Source organism: Polypterus senegalus, chromosome 1, assembly GCF_016835505.1.
Source record: "Polypterus senegalus isolate Bchr_013 chromosome 1, ASM1683550v1, whole genome shotgun sequence".
Classification (NCBI taxonomy): Eukaryota; Metazoa; Chordata; class Cladistia; order Polypteriformes; family Polypteridae; genus Polypterus; species Polypterus senegalus.
The window spans coordinates 170830232-170846645 of record NC_053154.1 but is presented as its reverse complement, the minus strand read 5'-3'; the positions used below and the strand labels follow the sequence as shown (position 1 = coordinate 170846645).

General features: G+C 35.2%; 1 protein-coding gene across 3 annotated transcripts in view; it reads left to right on the top strand.

Moving 5' to 3' along the window:
• Positions 1-16414, top strand: part of wdr33 (WD repeat domain 33) — a 217738-nt gene that overhangs the window by 115994 nt on the left and 85330 nt on the right. For all 3 annotated transcript variants that reach the window (XM_039762909.1, XM_039762898.1, XM_039762920.1), the window contains exon 8: positions 15667-15793. In XM_039762909.1, coding sequence (XP_039618843.1) covers positions 15667-15793 — 127 coding nt within the window. The remainder of the gene's footprint in view (positions 1-15666; positions 15794-16414) is intronic.

Sequence of the window (16414 nt, the reverse complement as noted above, 5' to 3'; positions counted from 1 at the left end):
AACTTGTTGCATCTGTGAACTGGATTAAATTGAGTTTGAGAATGTTTTGTTATTTAGGGAATCGTGATTTGATGTAAAAACATAATGCCTTTTTAAAATTCTATGGGCACCTATCTTTTAATGTTTTGTTATAATGTGTTTTTGTGTTCCATCATGTTCTGAGGAGCATGAAAGTTGTAATACATTAACGTAGTGTAAAAGAGTAATAATTGTTTTGAGGGGATGCCCCTGCACACACCAGCTTTAGTAAGGTCCATAAGTATTTTGGACCTGACAGTTTTCATAATTTTGGCACTGTACACCACCAAAATGGATTTGAAAAACAGCAGTCAAAAATGTGTTTGAAGTATAGACTTTCAGGTTTAACTTGAAAGGTTTAAAAAATATTGTATGAGCTGTTTAGAAAAGACAGACATTTTTATACATGATCCACCTATTATCAGCGCCTCAGAAGTATTTGGACAAACTAACATATTCTAAATATAATTATGATTTTGGTGTAAAATCCTTTACAGTCTGACTGCCTCAAGTCTGGAGCCCATGTAATCTGCAAGTGCTGGGTTTCTATCTTAGTGATGCTTTGCCTAGGTCTTTGCTGCAGTTGTCTTCAGTCACTGGTTGTTTGATGCACTTTCTGCCATCAGGTTTGTCTTCAGCAAATGAAATGGCTTGTCCAGTTGCGTTGAGGTCAGTTCATTGACTTGGCCTTTGAAGAATATTCAATTTTTTTGGCTTTGAAAAGCACTAAATTTGCTTTTGTGGTATTTTTAGCTCATTGTCCATCTGTAGTGTGAAATGCCCTATAAGTTTTGCAGCTTTTGGCTGAATCTGAGCAGTTAGTATAGCCCTATACACTTCAGAATTCATCTTGCTATTTCTGCCAGCAGTCATATCATCAATTAACACTAGTGACTGACCTCTATTCGCAGCCTTGCATGATCATGCTGTCAAACTATCTCCAGCATGTTTCACAGGTGATGTGGTATTCATTGGATCATAATCTGTTTCTTCTCTTCTCCATACTCTCTCCAACATTTTAGTATATTGACCTTTCTTAGTTTCCTTTGTCAAACGATTTAATTGCTCCAGAACTGGAAAGGCTTTTAAAAAATGTTTTCTGACAAAGTCTAATTTGTCCTTCCTATTCTTGAGGTTTACCAGTGGTTTGCATCATGAGGTAAACCCTCTCTTTACTTTCATGAAGTCTTCTCACGATTGTAGACATTGGCAATGATATGTCTACGTCCCGGAGAGTGTTCTTGTTTCAGTTAAATGTTGTGAAGGGATTCTTCTTCACCACGGACAGAATTCTACAATCATCCATCACCGTTGTTTTCTGCGGTCTTTCAGACCTTCTGGTATTGCCGAGTTTACCAGTGCATTACTTCTTTTTAAGAATGTACCACATGGTTGATTTGACCAATGCTTGTGTTTCTGCTATTTCCGTAAAAGGTTTGTTTTCTCAGCCTAATGATGGACTATTTGCATAGACTTGCATAGACATCTCTCTGGCCTTGATTGATAATTCATAGTGACAGCTCCCAAATATAAATGCCACACTTGGTTTTAATTCCAGACCTTTTACCTGCTTAATAGTTAATGAAATAATGAGAACACTGCTCCCACCAGGCTATGGAACAGTCAGTCAAATGTCCATATACTTTTGAAGCCCTGGAAGTGGGGTTGGGGCTATGCAGAACAGTGGCAGTAATTTGTAAACAGATCATACAATATTTTTGGCAAACCCCTTAAATTAATGCTGAAAGTCTACACTTGCTTCAATCACATCATGATTGCTTTAATTGAAATTCATTGTGATGGTGTATAGACCCAAAATTATGAAAATTGTGACATGGCCCAAATACTTACGGACCTAACAATGTTAAGTCTGTGACTTGTTCACATCAGTAAGCATTTGGTTTGTTATTTAGAGGTGGTTTACTTTTTTGTTTTCAGAATGGTGGTCCTGACTTCATTAGTGTCTTCGGCAATTAAAAGGAATTATAAATTAATTTTGGAAATTTGCTTGGCCTGATCAAGTTTTTCATCCTCAATCCCCATGAAATCCTTGATTATGTTGGCCATATGTTTAGGGTATTTGTTTTGCCAAGTGATTGAACATCAGCCAGTTCAGGTATTTCTGCTGTTGTAGTCATTAGTTATTCTCAATAGACGTCAGTGAGTCAGTTTCCAATTTGACCATCATTATGTAAACCGTGCCACAAGGAGTATCATGTTTTATAAGTGAAGTGGAATACTTTGTCATGTGCAGATTCTGTGTTTGTTTGCCTTTCACAATATTTCAGTCTTTCTTTTAGTGGAGGAAATTTCCAAGAAAACTATATAATACCACAGTGTTGGCAAGAAGAGGCCATTCAGCTCAAGAAAGCTTGTGAATTCTATTATGTAATTTCTGTAAAAAAAATTTAAAACCTTTCACCATTATCATAAAATTTCTGTACATTATTTGTGGTTTCATATTTCACTGAAGTTAATGCAAGGGTCATATCCCTAGAGGCAAAAACTGTCATTGTGTTGCACCTAATCAGAGAAACCTTTGGGTTGATTGGGATTGAATCTGTCACTCTTAAATTACAGAAATTGATTTTAGGCATCTCAGATATTGCCAGTAAAACTTATTATTACATTGTTTGGCAGCATAACACACGTTTGTGCATCATTTCAGTTATTTCTTGTGAGATGCAGTAGGGCTGTCAGCCAATAATTGAAATGAGAATATAAGATATTGCTGCTTGTGTTGCATGGCGATTGAGTAAGAATTTCACTGTACCCTGTACATGCAGCAATAATACTTCTAAATTAAATGTTAATATTGGTAAATATTTCAAGTTTAATATCTGGCAGTTATTCATTCATTTGTTTGTTTTATTAAAAGATTTTTTCTCCCTTTTATTTGGAAGCAAAAAAATTATGAAAGAACACAGCTCAATCAAACACATAAAATAACACAGAAATTCAAGTGCAAGATCCCCATCTAAAATTGTTCTTTGTATGGCATAAAGCAGTAATTAAGGTGAGCCTTGCATGTTTTACTTTGGATTATAGTAATGAGGTCTTGGCCACTTTCAACCATAAGATGAATGGATGGATTTGAGTAGTATGTACTAGCCACCTGAAATAAAATTTATTTCCAGTTGAATATTAAAACATTATTCATTCATACTTAAAAGCAAAAATTTATATTGCCTCTGAAATATTAAGCAATGAGTGATAGTCATCATTCTGACACTGTTTTATCAGTTTGACTTTACATTCTTGATAATTTGCCAGTAGACCAAGAAAAACCTATGATCTCCTCACTGGGTGCTTCTGCCTTCACATTTGTATAGTGTGTTTACCATTATAAGCTATGAAAATATTAACATTTTGTGCAGTGCAGGCATTACACACTTATTTATATTGGTATATAAAATAAAGCACCCTTGATGGGTATTTCCAAGATAGTGAGCTTTGTGAACATTGTTTATATGAGGCATCCTCTGTAGAAAATTCCCTACAGATTAAAATTTCACCCTTTTATTAAAAAGTTATAAAAAGTGTTGAGGAATGCCTAAAGAAAGAAGCCGAAGGGTACTAGATCTCCTAGGAGGTATTACTGCTTATTAAACACTAAATGGTGTTAATTTGGTACTTAAATAATCAGTTAAATTATTAGGGGTTGAAGTACTGACTGCACTGCATTGACTCACATGAAATGAATATTGCAGTCAAAGAAATGCTTACTTTGAAAGGTGCATACTTATAAAAAGTTCCATATAGTGTGAATCCATGTTTATACAGGTTAGAGGTCCTAAACACCAAAGCTTAAATCATCAAGTTTGTCATGTGCACAGTAAGGAAACACGTTTCCCTGTACAATGAAATTTTTTTGATGTCAACATCAAATGACAAAACCATTGTATAAAGATAAACATAAATAATAAGTAGCAGATAGATAATATGTAACAGGCAGCATAAACTATAAAAACAGAAGTATAAAGTGTGGTTGTGCAGGTAGGTGTGTGATGGACAAGTCAAATACAGTTGTGTGAGGCAGATTGACTGGAGTTTATAACCATGGGCCACCTCATTCTGTTATTCAGGAGACTAATGGCCTTGGGAAAGAAAGAGTTCTTTAGCCTGGAAGTCCTGCATTTCATACTTTTATACCTCCTTCCTGAGGGTAGAAGTGTGATCAGTTCATGTTGGGGGGTGGGTGGGGTCCCTGAGGATTGAGGCAGTTCTCTTCTGGACTCTGCAGTTGTAGATGCTCTGCAGAGATGTCCTGGTGATCCTCTCAGCAGTCTTTACCACTCTCTGCAGGTGTTTGCGGTCCATAGCTGTAGTGTTGCCGTACCACATGGTAATGCAGCTGGTCAAGATGCTCTCAACAATGCAGCTGTAAAAGTTGCCGAGGATCTTAGTCAACATACCAAACTTCCTCAGCCTCCCCAGAAAGTACAGCTGCTCTCTGAATCTTTTTCTGTGTAAATCTTACCCAATAACAAAGGTTTTTCACATACAAATAAAACCATGTAAAGAAAGTGCTCAGGTATGCAAATTAAGATATGAAATACATTCATTTAGTCTTACCACAATAACATTCATTTTTTGTTTATCTTTCATGCATCATTTTGCAACTTATAGAAGATTTGTTGAAAATGCCAAAGTTCTCTTAGAAGTGAAGCTGCTTGTGATGAATATTTTAAAACCATCTTGAAATTTGTAAGTGTAATAACAGTAGCATCTAGTTTCCTGTAATTTTTATGATGAGAACAAACTAATCTGATTGGACCAGGGGTCTCTAAAGTTATAAATTATGCTCTCTAGCATGTTGTAGATCTTCTCAGTAGATACTCAAAGCACTTTAAATGACTTTATTGAATACCTAATTTTCAAGCTCCTCAATTATTAATATACATGTAGTTCAGGAACTTGAAATAGTCTGCTAGTGCTTAATTGTTTGGTTAATACTGTCATGACTCTGTTAACAACGTCCCTATTAATGATGTCATGCTTTAAGTGTACATCACATCCTAGAAAGGAATATGGGGACTTGAAGCCAAACTGCACAGTCACAGTGATAAAATCGACTAATGGCACACTGGTTAGAACAGTCTGCTGTCATTAAGTGAAACATTACTGTGCTTAAAGACTACTTAAAAATTTTGATGTGTATGTTTCACTTTTCTACTGTTTGGTTCAGTACTGAAGCTGCTGCACTAACCTAGTGATTAAATCTCTCAATTATTGTTTCTTTAAAAAACTAAAAAATAAAAACATGCATCTGCATTTGGTGCTGCTTCATCCAGTTAAGGCAATTTCACATAAAATTAGTGAGACGATGTCTTTATTTCGGCTTGTGAAGTTTGACATAACAATTGACTAAGTCCAATCAGGCTGCAGCTTGCTCTGACAAAATCAAACCAGGTTGATTTTGTCATAAAACAAAGGGGTGGACTTGTATACATGCAAGATCAAAGCCATTGAGCACTCACCTGAAAGTACAATGTGTGTAAATGCAGCTAAGAGGAATAAGAAACAATTTTTTGGTGGGTTGTAAATATTTGAGTATTAATTTTACATCTTTTTCAGTTGACGATCCAGACTAGGTAACACAATATGAGTTATTATAAGTTAAGCATAGGTACATTTAGACAAGCCTGTCATTATCTGACATAAAATGATTTCTTATTCAGGTTCAGGTTTACTTTTTTGTTGTCCATAGTGCAATAATCTTTGTAGATAGAGACATGAGCCATCAAAGGCCAACCATGCAGATAATCTTTTATTGTAAGTCACTTCTGAGGTTACATAATGCACTATAGAAATTAATTTTTTTGCCTTTTGGTTAATGCAGGCAGAGTGGTGGCTCTGAGGCTAGGGATCTGCACTGGCAATCGGAAGGTTGACGATTCGAATCCCACAAATGCGAAAAGGGATTCTGCTCTGTTGGGCCCTTAACCTGCAATTTCTCCATCCTGGGTATGACGTTAATCTGCATCCAACCCTGCATGTAGGCCCTCCAACCTGGAGGGAAAAACTTAGGGGTTGGTTGTAGAATTGGCAATCTAGCCACCATAAAAAAAAACCCTCACACTGTTCCCACTTTATCTGAATTAGTGTGGTGTTGAAGTGTCACCCATTGCACCCCAGGTCCTGGAGTATTGGATCCTGAGTTGGTTTGTTGTGTGGTGGGTGCGGCAATGAGCTGTATCAGTGTGTGCTCTTAACCTCTCTTGGTTAATGCAGCACAGTGATTATTAATCAAATAAGGACATTCATGCGAAATGTCTGACTGGGAACTGGGTCTACACATTTAAGTAAAAATCAAGCAGCTCTAGTATAGACTTCCCATTTCTCCACTCTTTTTAGTTTGGAGCTTTCAAATCTGCACTAGAATTATTTACATTACACAGCAAAAAATTTGTTTTCATATTCCCTGTGCAGCAAATTCCTATTGTTAGTATGTCCATAGAAAACCTTTTGTATGTTGATCAGTATTAGCCATTCAGTACCTGACTTAGCAGCAAGCATAGATTGCTTGACTTTCTTTTTAAACAATCGTTGATGGAATACTTCCTTTGTCAGCCATCCAGGTGGAGTTAAGACGTTGCCTATGCTGTCAGGTGCTCCCAAACCAGTTTGGCCATTGTGACTTTGTCAGTACCATGTTTTGCCTATACCTTTCTTGGTTACCTCTGTTACAGAGTTCTGTGTGTTTTGGTACAAGCGCGCTGCTGTAAAAAAAAAGTAGCAGACACGGAACTGCTTTTGCCAGGCAGTGAAGAGAAAAATGTCTTCTTTGCCAGTGTCTTTTCCTTAGCAATGGTTATAATCTTACGATGTGGATAATTACAATTTTTTATGTGCAAGTTTATTTAATCTTTCCAGTTTGCAGTACTTGCTTATTCTTCGCTGTTTTCATGTATTTTTCATTTTATTTCAAATAATATTCTTTTTGTTATTAGAATGTGAATAAAAACCAACAAAATTTAAGCAAATTTTAGAATGAAAGCCTTATAAGAATTTTTAAAAAAAGGATAACATAGGCCTTGTCATTTCCCCCCTACTCAACAATTACTGTATGTTTCACAGAGAAAACAAGATTTCAGTTTAACTTATTTGTCGAACAGCTTGTTGATTCCATGAATCAGATTAACATGAATGATTCAAATCAAGTTTTAGAACAAATAAACCACTGACAGACCCAAGTAAAATGGTTTGTGAAGCCATTCCTTACAGTTTTACATGTGTGTTGGTAGGCTGGTAATTTACAGAACAGTATGATGTCTGCTCTTTTAGTTTTTGTAACAGAATTGTCAGTTTTTAAAACATTACATCTCAAACTAGACTACTGATGTTATTAGTTTTCTCGTTCTTATTTTCCCCCCTTAACAGTGGTGACAGGGTTGCCTTTCTCTGTTTCTAAGCTTTCTTGGGCCTTTGTGTACTTATCATGCTGTGTTGTAATTTTTTCTAGAATGTGAATTTGAATTTTCACATTATACTGATTAAATATGCCCACAGACTAAATTTCTTCATTCTTTTCTGGCCACTGAGATCACTGCAGTTTTAAATGTATTTTGGTGGTATGCTGTAGTGTTCATCCATTTCAGAGTACGTAGAATCACTCAGCAGAGTCGTATGCCAGGAGCCTTTGCCGAAGATAACTTTATTTTTTATTTTCCTAAATTAAGTGTAATGCTGAAGTAAGAATGTGTGTTGGTGCCATCTTCTAATGTCAGTTTGGGCAGTTTTTCTAAGAAAGAAGTTACCTTTCTAAAGAAAGGTTCCTTTTTATGAGATTGTATGATTTCATTGTAATTAAGCAAACAAAGCTCGCAATTTAGGACTGAATATTCTTTCTCCCTGTTGATTAGTGCTGGATTGATAAATATTCCTTAGTGTAGCCTTATCTTACTTGAGTTGCTTCTGTTTTGTTTGCTGGAATGAAAGATGTACGAGTAAACAAAGACCCAATATTACTTTTTACACCACCTCACCCCCCAAAGAAGGGTTTTTTGCTGTTTAACTACCTTGGACCAAGGAAATGTGTGTGAAGGGAGAATGTGTGTATCTTGGCAGTGTGTGGGAGTGAAATGCCAGCAGTGGGTGTAGCACAGTTAATCTGTGGAGGCAGCAGAAGTTGCAAGACTTAGCAATAGGAAATTGGCCAAATAAATAACAGATACAAATCTGGCTAATTAAAGGTAAATAAGTGGGTTTCCAGGTAAGTAATGAAGGAAGAAAAGTAATCCTTGTGCATGTGCAAACTGACATGCACTAATGCTTGAAGGAAGGTGATTGTAAAGAGCTCATTAAAAAAATGGGGGGCAGGGGTGCATTGAAGCAGTTATGGCATCGATAGATGCAGTGGGTTAGAAGAATGGAAGTATCAGAAAAACAAAACACTTTCTCTGGAAAACAGACACCCTTAAAAGAAAGTCTAGTGAAGAGACCAAAAAAATTTCACCAGCTTTAAGTGCACCAGTAGCAGAGAGAAAAAAAAGCATTTAATTGTGAGAACATCTTAAACTGTAAGGTCAGGGGGCTTGGAGGAGGGCAGATATCATTTAAATGGGTGCTGTTTAAACTCATAATTTTTATTTAATTCTAAAATGACTAAACTGACACCCAAAAATATTTTAATTATGGTGCCGAGATGTGATCATCAAGCAGAAAGGTGCCCTAATCTGCAGAATGCATGTTGTCGGTCACCTTGAGCTAAGTGTCACTGAATTTGGAGAGTAGGTGGGTAGTCTCCATTGTAGTAGAACATTATCATATCTTGCTTAGGTGTCCTTTAGATAGTGTCCATCCACCACTTTGCAACACCATGGTTAAATGTACATGCAAGGCAAGAGGTGCATGATGTCCAGGGTCATCGGCCCCAGACAGTGAGGTTTTCATTCAATTTTGTGGAACTGACAGAGCTAGATGATGACTCTTATAAATCCGAGTTGATAAGCATGGATGAGGAGCCTCCACAGGCCATCTCAAAATCAGTCCCCGAAAAACAGAGAAATAGTGATAGGATGTACCTCGATCATTAGGAGGATTGAGATGATAGCTTGCTACAGAGACAATGTCCGTTATTGTTTGTTGCCTTTCAGGTGCACAGATTTAGGACAGGCCAATTTTAAAACTTTGCATATAGGGGCAGACTGTACTGTAAATACATCTGTACAAGGTAACTTCTTGTGCGCAGTAAAAAAATGTTATAGGAACAAAAAGAATTCTGGCTAAATAGAGATGGGGATGAGTAGAACATATATACATTATTTAGGAATGATGGAACCTTTTCTCAGTTAACTTTTGAGTCACTACCTTAGTGAGGAATCAGAGAGCAAGGTCTTATACTAGGAGTGCATTAAAGACTTTTGAATAACTAAATGTTTAGAGGAGGATGTTATAGTCATGGGGGGCGTTAACTATCAAAATATTACCTGAATTTGCCTTACAAAAGAGATCGCCAACATGGGGGAAGTCTTTCTAATTTTAGTATTTTGCAGTTACCAGGATTGGATTCAGGAGTTTAATGTGTTTGAGCTTAGTGACAGTTATAATAACACATTTGACAGTGTTTTGTGTATTTGGAGAGGATGTGTCAAATCTTAAATAAGAAAAATTGTGATTGGCTTTTAAGTGTGAAGAAAGCCGAGGAGTACTAGAGTATGTTTGAAAGTGTTTTATATGTAGTACAAGAAAAGTTAACCATAAAATATAGAAACAATGGTGGATGAAGACCCTTAAAGTTACAATGGAAAGGACAACTTTGCAAAGTGTGTAAATAACTCCAACCCTGACTGTAGTTCATATGTGAGCATGAGATCAATGGTTCAATGGAAGGATATTATGAAGGCTAAAATACAGTTGGAGGAAAACATTTCAGAAAGGTGAACCAAAGAGAATACTTATTTTAGTATTTAAAGAACAATTGAGGAGGTGAGGAGTAGTAGGAACTGTAAAGCAAGGTAGAATTCACAGAAAGTGAAATTTCTCATGGTTTAAGTATTTTTTCTAAAGTGAATAATCTGAAGAAAGCAGTACCTCCCAACATGGGACTATTAAGGGAGGTCCCTAGGGATTTAGATGTGGAAGAAGGAAAAGTTCTGCTTAGATTAAATAAGATGAAATCAATCAAATCACTAGGACCAAATAACGTTTATACTTGAATGTTTAAAGAAGTTTGAGAGTACATACATAAATTACTGATACATATTTTTTGAAAATCTCAGCACAATGAAGATATTTCTAAAGACTGGAAGCTAACAAATATTATCCTCTTATATAAAAAAGGTTATTGGGCTGATCCAGGTAACTGTAGGCTAGTAAGCTTAATATACATCACAAGTAAGTTGGTGAAAAAAAATACTAAAAAGATCAGGCAGTAAATATCAAGAGCCATGTGTATTGTCAAGTAACATGGGTTTCATTAAAATGTTTGGAGTTTATGAAGAAGCAACAAAAGCATATGGTAAGAGAGTTGCATGTGACATTTTTTGTCTTAATTTTCGGAAGGCTTTTGATAAAGCACCGCAAGAAAAAGTTAATGATAAAACTAAAAGCTGCTAATTCAAGACATGGTGTGTAGGTGGACGCGAAATTGTCTCAAGAACAGGATGCAAAGGATTATGGTGAGGTGAACTTTTCATAGCTAGGTAATGTGAAAAAAGGTGTAGAGCAGGGGTGTGCAGATTCAGTACTGGAGGGCCGCAGTGGCTGCAGGTTTTTGCTCCAACCCAATTGCTTAATATGAAGCACTTATTGCTCAATTAACACTTGTGCTTCACTTTAGTTGTTTTGCTCGTTACGATTCTGAAACCTAGTTGCTTGTTTTAGTCTTAAACAGCTGTTCTCTTGGTTTTTAATGGCTTTTTATTAGCAATAAGATTCAAATGACAAAAGAAAGCAGCTTTTCTCCATTTCTATGTGTTTTTATCATGCACTATTGGCTTTAATTAAATACTTGAAAGGAAAGTGAAGAGAAAAAAGTGAAAGATTGAGCATTTTAGCCTTCAAATCATTTAGATTATATCCTTACAAAGGGGAAGAACATCTAGGATATGAGAATGGCCTTATATGACAAGAGTTAAAGCACTAACAAGCCATCTAATTAAATTATTGGCATGGATTGTTTTCTAATTAAGCAACTGAGTTGGAGCAAAAACCTGCAGCCTCTGCGGCCATCCAGGACTGAATTTGCCCACCCCTGGTGTAGAGCATGGATCAGCACTGGGGCTGCTAATGATCTAAATAAAAATATAAATAAGCTAGTTACAGTATATTGCAACTGACACCAAGCTAGGTGAAATGGCAAATTATTGCCTAGGGACATAGACAGCATACAGACTTGGGCAATTTTGTAACAGGTAAACATGAATGTAAGTAATCATGTAGCACCTACAAATGTTAGATTGCAATACAAATTGAGTGTTTCAAAATACACCTTATGAGATGAGCCCAAGAGTCCATAGCACACTCATCACTATCTATATCAAGAAAATGTGCAGAAGAGATTGAGAAGGTTAATAGATGTTAGGCTGTATAACATGATGTGTTGAGTACAACTCAAGAGAGTTTATGCTTAAAGCTACATACTAGTAAGGGTTGCCCTGGAGTACTATACACAGTTTTGGCCTCGGCATTATAAAAAAGATGTAGCAAGACTAGAGGAAGTCTAAAGGAAAGCAACTAGGCTGATTCTGGTGGATGAGAGATATGCATTATAAGGAGAGAATGAGGAAGCTTGAACTTTTCAGAGGTGAAGGTGAAGTTGTTCATCACACAAAGAACCATAGACACATGGAATAAATAATCAAGTATTGTGGTAGAGAGTAGGACTTAAGGGACTTTTAGATCTCGATTTGATTTATTTTGGAGAATCTAGGTGAATAGCACTGGTGAGCATGTTGGACTGGATGACTTGTTCTCATCAGTTTTTCTAATCTCACTAAGGAATGGCATACTTTGTGACATTAATAGGTCTTTTCTAGTTTTTTAAAGTTCACACTAAACTACTTTGCGCAATCCTTTTTGCGTTATTCCATTCTTCACAAATGGAAATGAGGCTCAAGGGTGAAAAAACAAATGGTCAGAATCTGCCACAGTCACAAGCTCATTTTGTGCCTGGGTAAAAGTGTTTAATATTTTGGACTGGCTAGACTGGGATAGGCTGAATGTTTAGGCCTCATTGGTGGTGTTTTTTTTTCTCTTGAAGAGAACACGATTGATGTAAATATGTACAAATTGTTCTTTGAATTCATTGGCCTTTCTCAGAGTGGATGCATATCCAGTTATTGTGTTAATGTTATGTTTTTGATTCTATACTCTTTGATTCAGCATGTGATAAATGCATATCTTATCAGAGCTCTCCTCATTTTCTTTTTTTCTAGTTACAGTTGCTTAATGAAAATTTGCTTCTCTACTGTGTTCCTGAGGTATCTTTTCAGCAAAAGTGTGACATTTTAATGTCTAATAGTTCTCAGTTCCCCAATCTTAATGTGTGCTAGAAGTGGCCTAAAGTCTTTCACCACTAAGTTGTCACCAATGGTCTTTTGTTTTTTTAAGTGTGCCATTTAATCTGTGGACAGTCGTATCCCTTCACTGGACTGGAACTCCATAAAATAATCTCCCTGAAGGACCCAGAATCTTCTACAGATATAATTTATATTTGTTTGTTTATCCATGGCTATTAAAAAGAAAACCATTTATACATGAAAAAATGGATTCGAGTCAAATTATGGCTTTTTCCTTTTCAATGTAAGGTATACTATATAATTTGTCATTAATAATATTCCTTTATAAATCCTTTACAGCTGGGTAAGCAGTTTGTCATTGTTGCATGGGAGTAGTGATAGGGTTCTCCTTAAGTACTATCCAAATTAAAACAAAATTTAAATTCATTACTACGCCAACAGGTTCATGTTCTTGAGCAATTTTGCAGTGATATCCTGTGCTAAATGAGCACAAGTTTTAAATCTTACACTTTTTTTTTCCTTACCTATCTGAAAACTTCTAATTATCATCACAGATAAGATGATCTATAACCAAGCTAAGCAGTTGCTCATAGAAAATAAAATGGGTGTATTCCTGTTGTTTATGTTCATTCTGTCTTCTTGCGCAAATACGAAAGGGCATTCTAGCCATTATTTATTACATGACAAACAGTACCATACCTAATTCTTTGGCCATTATTTTTAAAGATAGCTATCTTTGAGTTAAGTATGTATTTGCAAGGGAAACTACATGTAACATTAGAATAACCATAAACATTGATATATAAGAGACAAGAATGTCTTGTGCTTTTGAACATGCCTTTGTTTTTAATGGCCTCCCTTAGAATACAAAAGTATAGCAATTGGTTTGGTACATTGCTGTGTGTTTTTTTTTTCAAGTTTGTTGAGGTTCCAACTCTGAGGTGGCTAGGTAAATACTAATAGTGTAGGTTTTATTGTGCTTGCAGTGTGTTTAATGGTCATTATTGTGCTAGACAATGATGTAGTTAGTTTCCTAGAGGTATCATGATGAATTAAAACTTTATTACATTTTTCAGCAGTACTTATTGCTTGGATTTGGTTAGATTTGCAAGATTGGCTGAAAATACACCACTAAACCATGATTGTGGTCAAACACATAGTTGCATACAAATGTACTTCTTACCAATTGTTTTTCTATGTAGCTCTTTATCAACCAAATGTTTCTTATTTAGAACCATTGCTTCATAAGAGATTCTGGCACTGGTTTTTGCTTCATATTTTTTGGTATTTCATGTACCGCAATCTCTTCTGCCTGCTGTCTTAACTCAGGAATATTTTTCTGCTTTCCATATGCTTCTATCATTGAAGCATTTACTTTGGTACATGAGGCTGTGCAGGCACTTGACTGCATACTTTCCTGACACTCATGAAAATGACCTTAAAGTACTATTACAGACAGCATTTTTTTTTTTAAGTTTCCACTCACTGTTTACTGACATAATTGTACCAGTTTTTTCAAATTTTGTTTATGACCACTTAAACATCACAACTTGAAGATCCAATTTGGTGTACAGTTTCTTGCTGACTCTATCCTTAATGATGCTATATTTTTATGTTATGGTTGTCTGTGTGTGTACTTAGCTGTGCCCAAACCTTTCCTTGAGGCACCCCAGTATTTAGTTAACAGGCATTGCACTAATATAAATTATAAAATGCTCCACCAGTACACACAGCTTGACTAATCAAGTTAATTATTCTAGTGTGCTGTTTGTGGAATTTAACAAACTCATATCTTAAGTACCTAGTGGTTTTTGGAAAATAAAGGAAATTGTTACTTTTATTGTATCAGTGTGTATTTGTATTTATTCTAATGTTAGTGATTTTATGAACAAATAAAAGTACTTTTTTACCCAGATAACTAATTTTAAAAGTAACTTTTTTCAGTCTTCTGCACTGCATAATCTGCCTAGGCCAGAATACATTTAACTACTGCAAAATGGAAAAAAGTACAAGTGTTTTTACCTTGTGTATCTTAATTTTTCTTGCATTTTGTCACCTGAGTTTGGCATCTTGCTTTCCACACAGGATAACTATATCATAAAACATGAATTTGAAAATGTTACTTGACAAAAAATATTTCTATAGGTTTTCATCAATTTGATTCATCCTCGGAGTGTGTTGCGAACCTAGAGATTTTTCACATTTATAGACAAGGAGTGTCTAATCTGAAGCTATATTTTGAAACCTTTAGAATGCTTTTGTTCTGTGTGGGTTTTTTTTTTTTGCCTCTAAGTATAGTCAAACTCTCAGCAAGTATTTGTTACAAAGCAGATTTCTTCATTTTACTTACCAAGTTTTGTTAAGCATGTATATTTAGAGTTGTAAATAATAAACCTAGTGACTTAACTAATAGTGTATATATAACTATAAACATCTTTAGTTCCAACTTTAATAATTTAAAGATAAAACACAAAACTGCCTTAGGCTTTTTGTCCTCCAGTCTGAAGTGCCATTTTCGTAGTTCTCTAATCCTTCGATTTGCTCATTGATTTAGTTGGTAATAGGGAAACGGATGCATTTAGACATTGTCAGTTTGCAGGTAGACAGGTGGACCTTATGAATTTTATTAGAGTTCATAGTATTACTATACACATAATGGCTGGGTTTTAGCGATAGCTCAAACATTTTCTTGGATCCCAGTACTACTAATGTTAAGAATTTTAAATATTTAAAGGCTGTTAACTAAACAATTTTTAAATCACATTAAGACATAATTACATTTTCTATGTTGCAGTATGACCTTTAACTTGGTACATATCTATCCTGATATATTTTTATTTTTAATTGAAAATTATTTTTGGTGACACTTTAAAACAGCAAAATATGATGGGAACAATAAATTAAATGGATCCAGAGCCAAACTGGGCGTGTTTCTATTATACTATTAACAACACTCAATCTAGAAAATTTAATCAACTGCAAAGGTTCTTTAATGTTCGCAGTCTTGTGATAAGCTATCCCCAATAATTGTGACTATGTATTTAGCTTAATACATTGTTTTCTCTTCATTTTTGTGGCAATATTTTGAAGAATAGTGTACACCTTAAACATGCTAGTGTCAGTTTAATACTTCACAAAAAGCCTTTTTTATTTTTCAATGACTTGTATTTCAATATTTCTGCAGGACATGGTGCTGATGTGAAATGTGTTGATTGGCACCCTACGAAAGGTCTCGTGGTCTCAGGGAGTAAAGACAGCCAGCAGCCAATCAAGTTTTGGGATCCTAAAACTGGACAAAGTTTAGCAACCCTGTAAGTTCAAACATAAAACCCTTAGAAAAATTTGTCATTAGGAGCTTTTTAATGGAAATTAGACATGTTGTATTCAATAATTTCATTTAAGGGTGTCAGAACCATGTAAGGAAGATTATTTGTGCCAAAATTAAATGCAATCTAATGTGAAAATGCAATGCATTTTTGTATTGCAAAAATTGCAAGTTGTAATGAAAGCAATCAATCATTTGGTTGTTTTTAATTATAACATGATAAAACCATTCAAATGAAATGCACCATGTTCATTTTAGTTAACACATTAGATCGCAATTAATTTTGGCATGCATAATCTTGCAGTCAGTGCTTAAACATTTGTCACTTTATATATGTGTATGTATGTGTGTGTATATATATACTGTGTATATATATATATATATATATATATATATATACACACAGTGCATTTGGAAAATATTCACAGCCCCTCACTTTTTCCACATTTTATGTTACAGCCTTATTCCAAAATGGATTACATTTTTTTCCACAGAATTCTACACACAACACCCCATAATGACAACGTGAAAAAAGTTTACTTGAGGTTTTTACAAATTTATTAAAAATAAAAAAACTGAGAAATCACATGTACATAAGTATTCACAG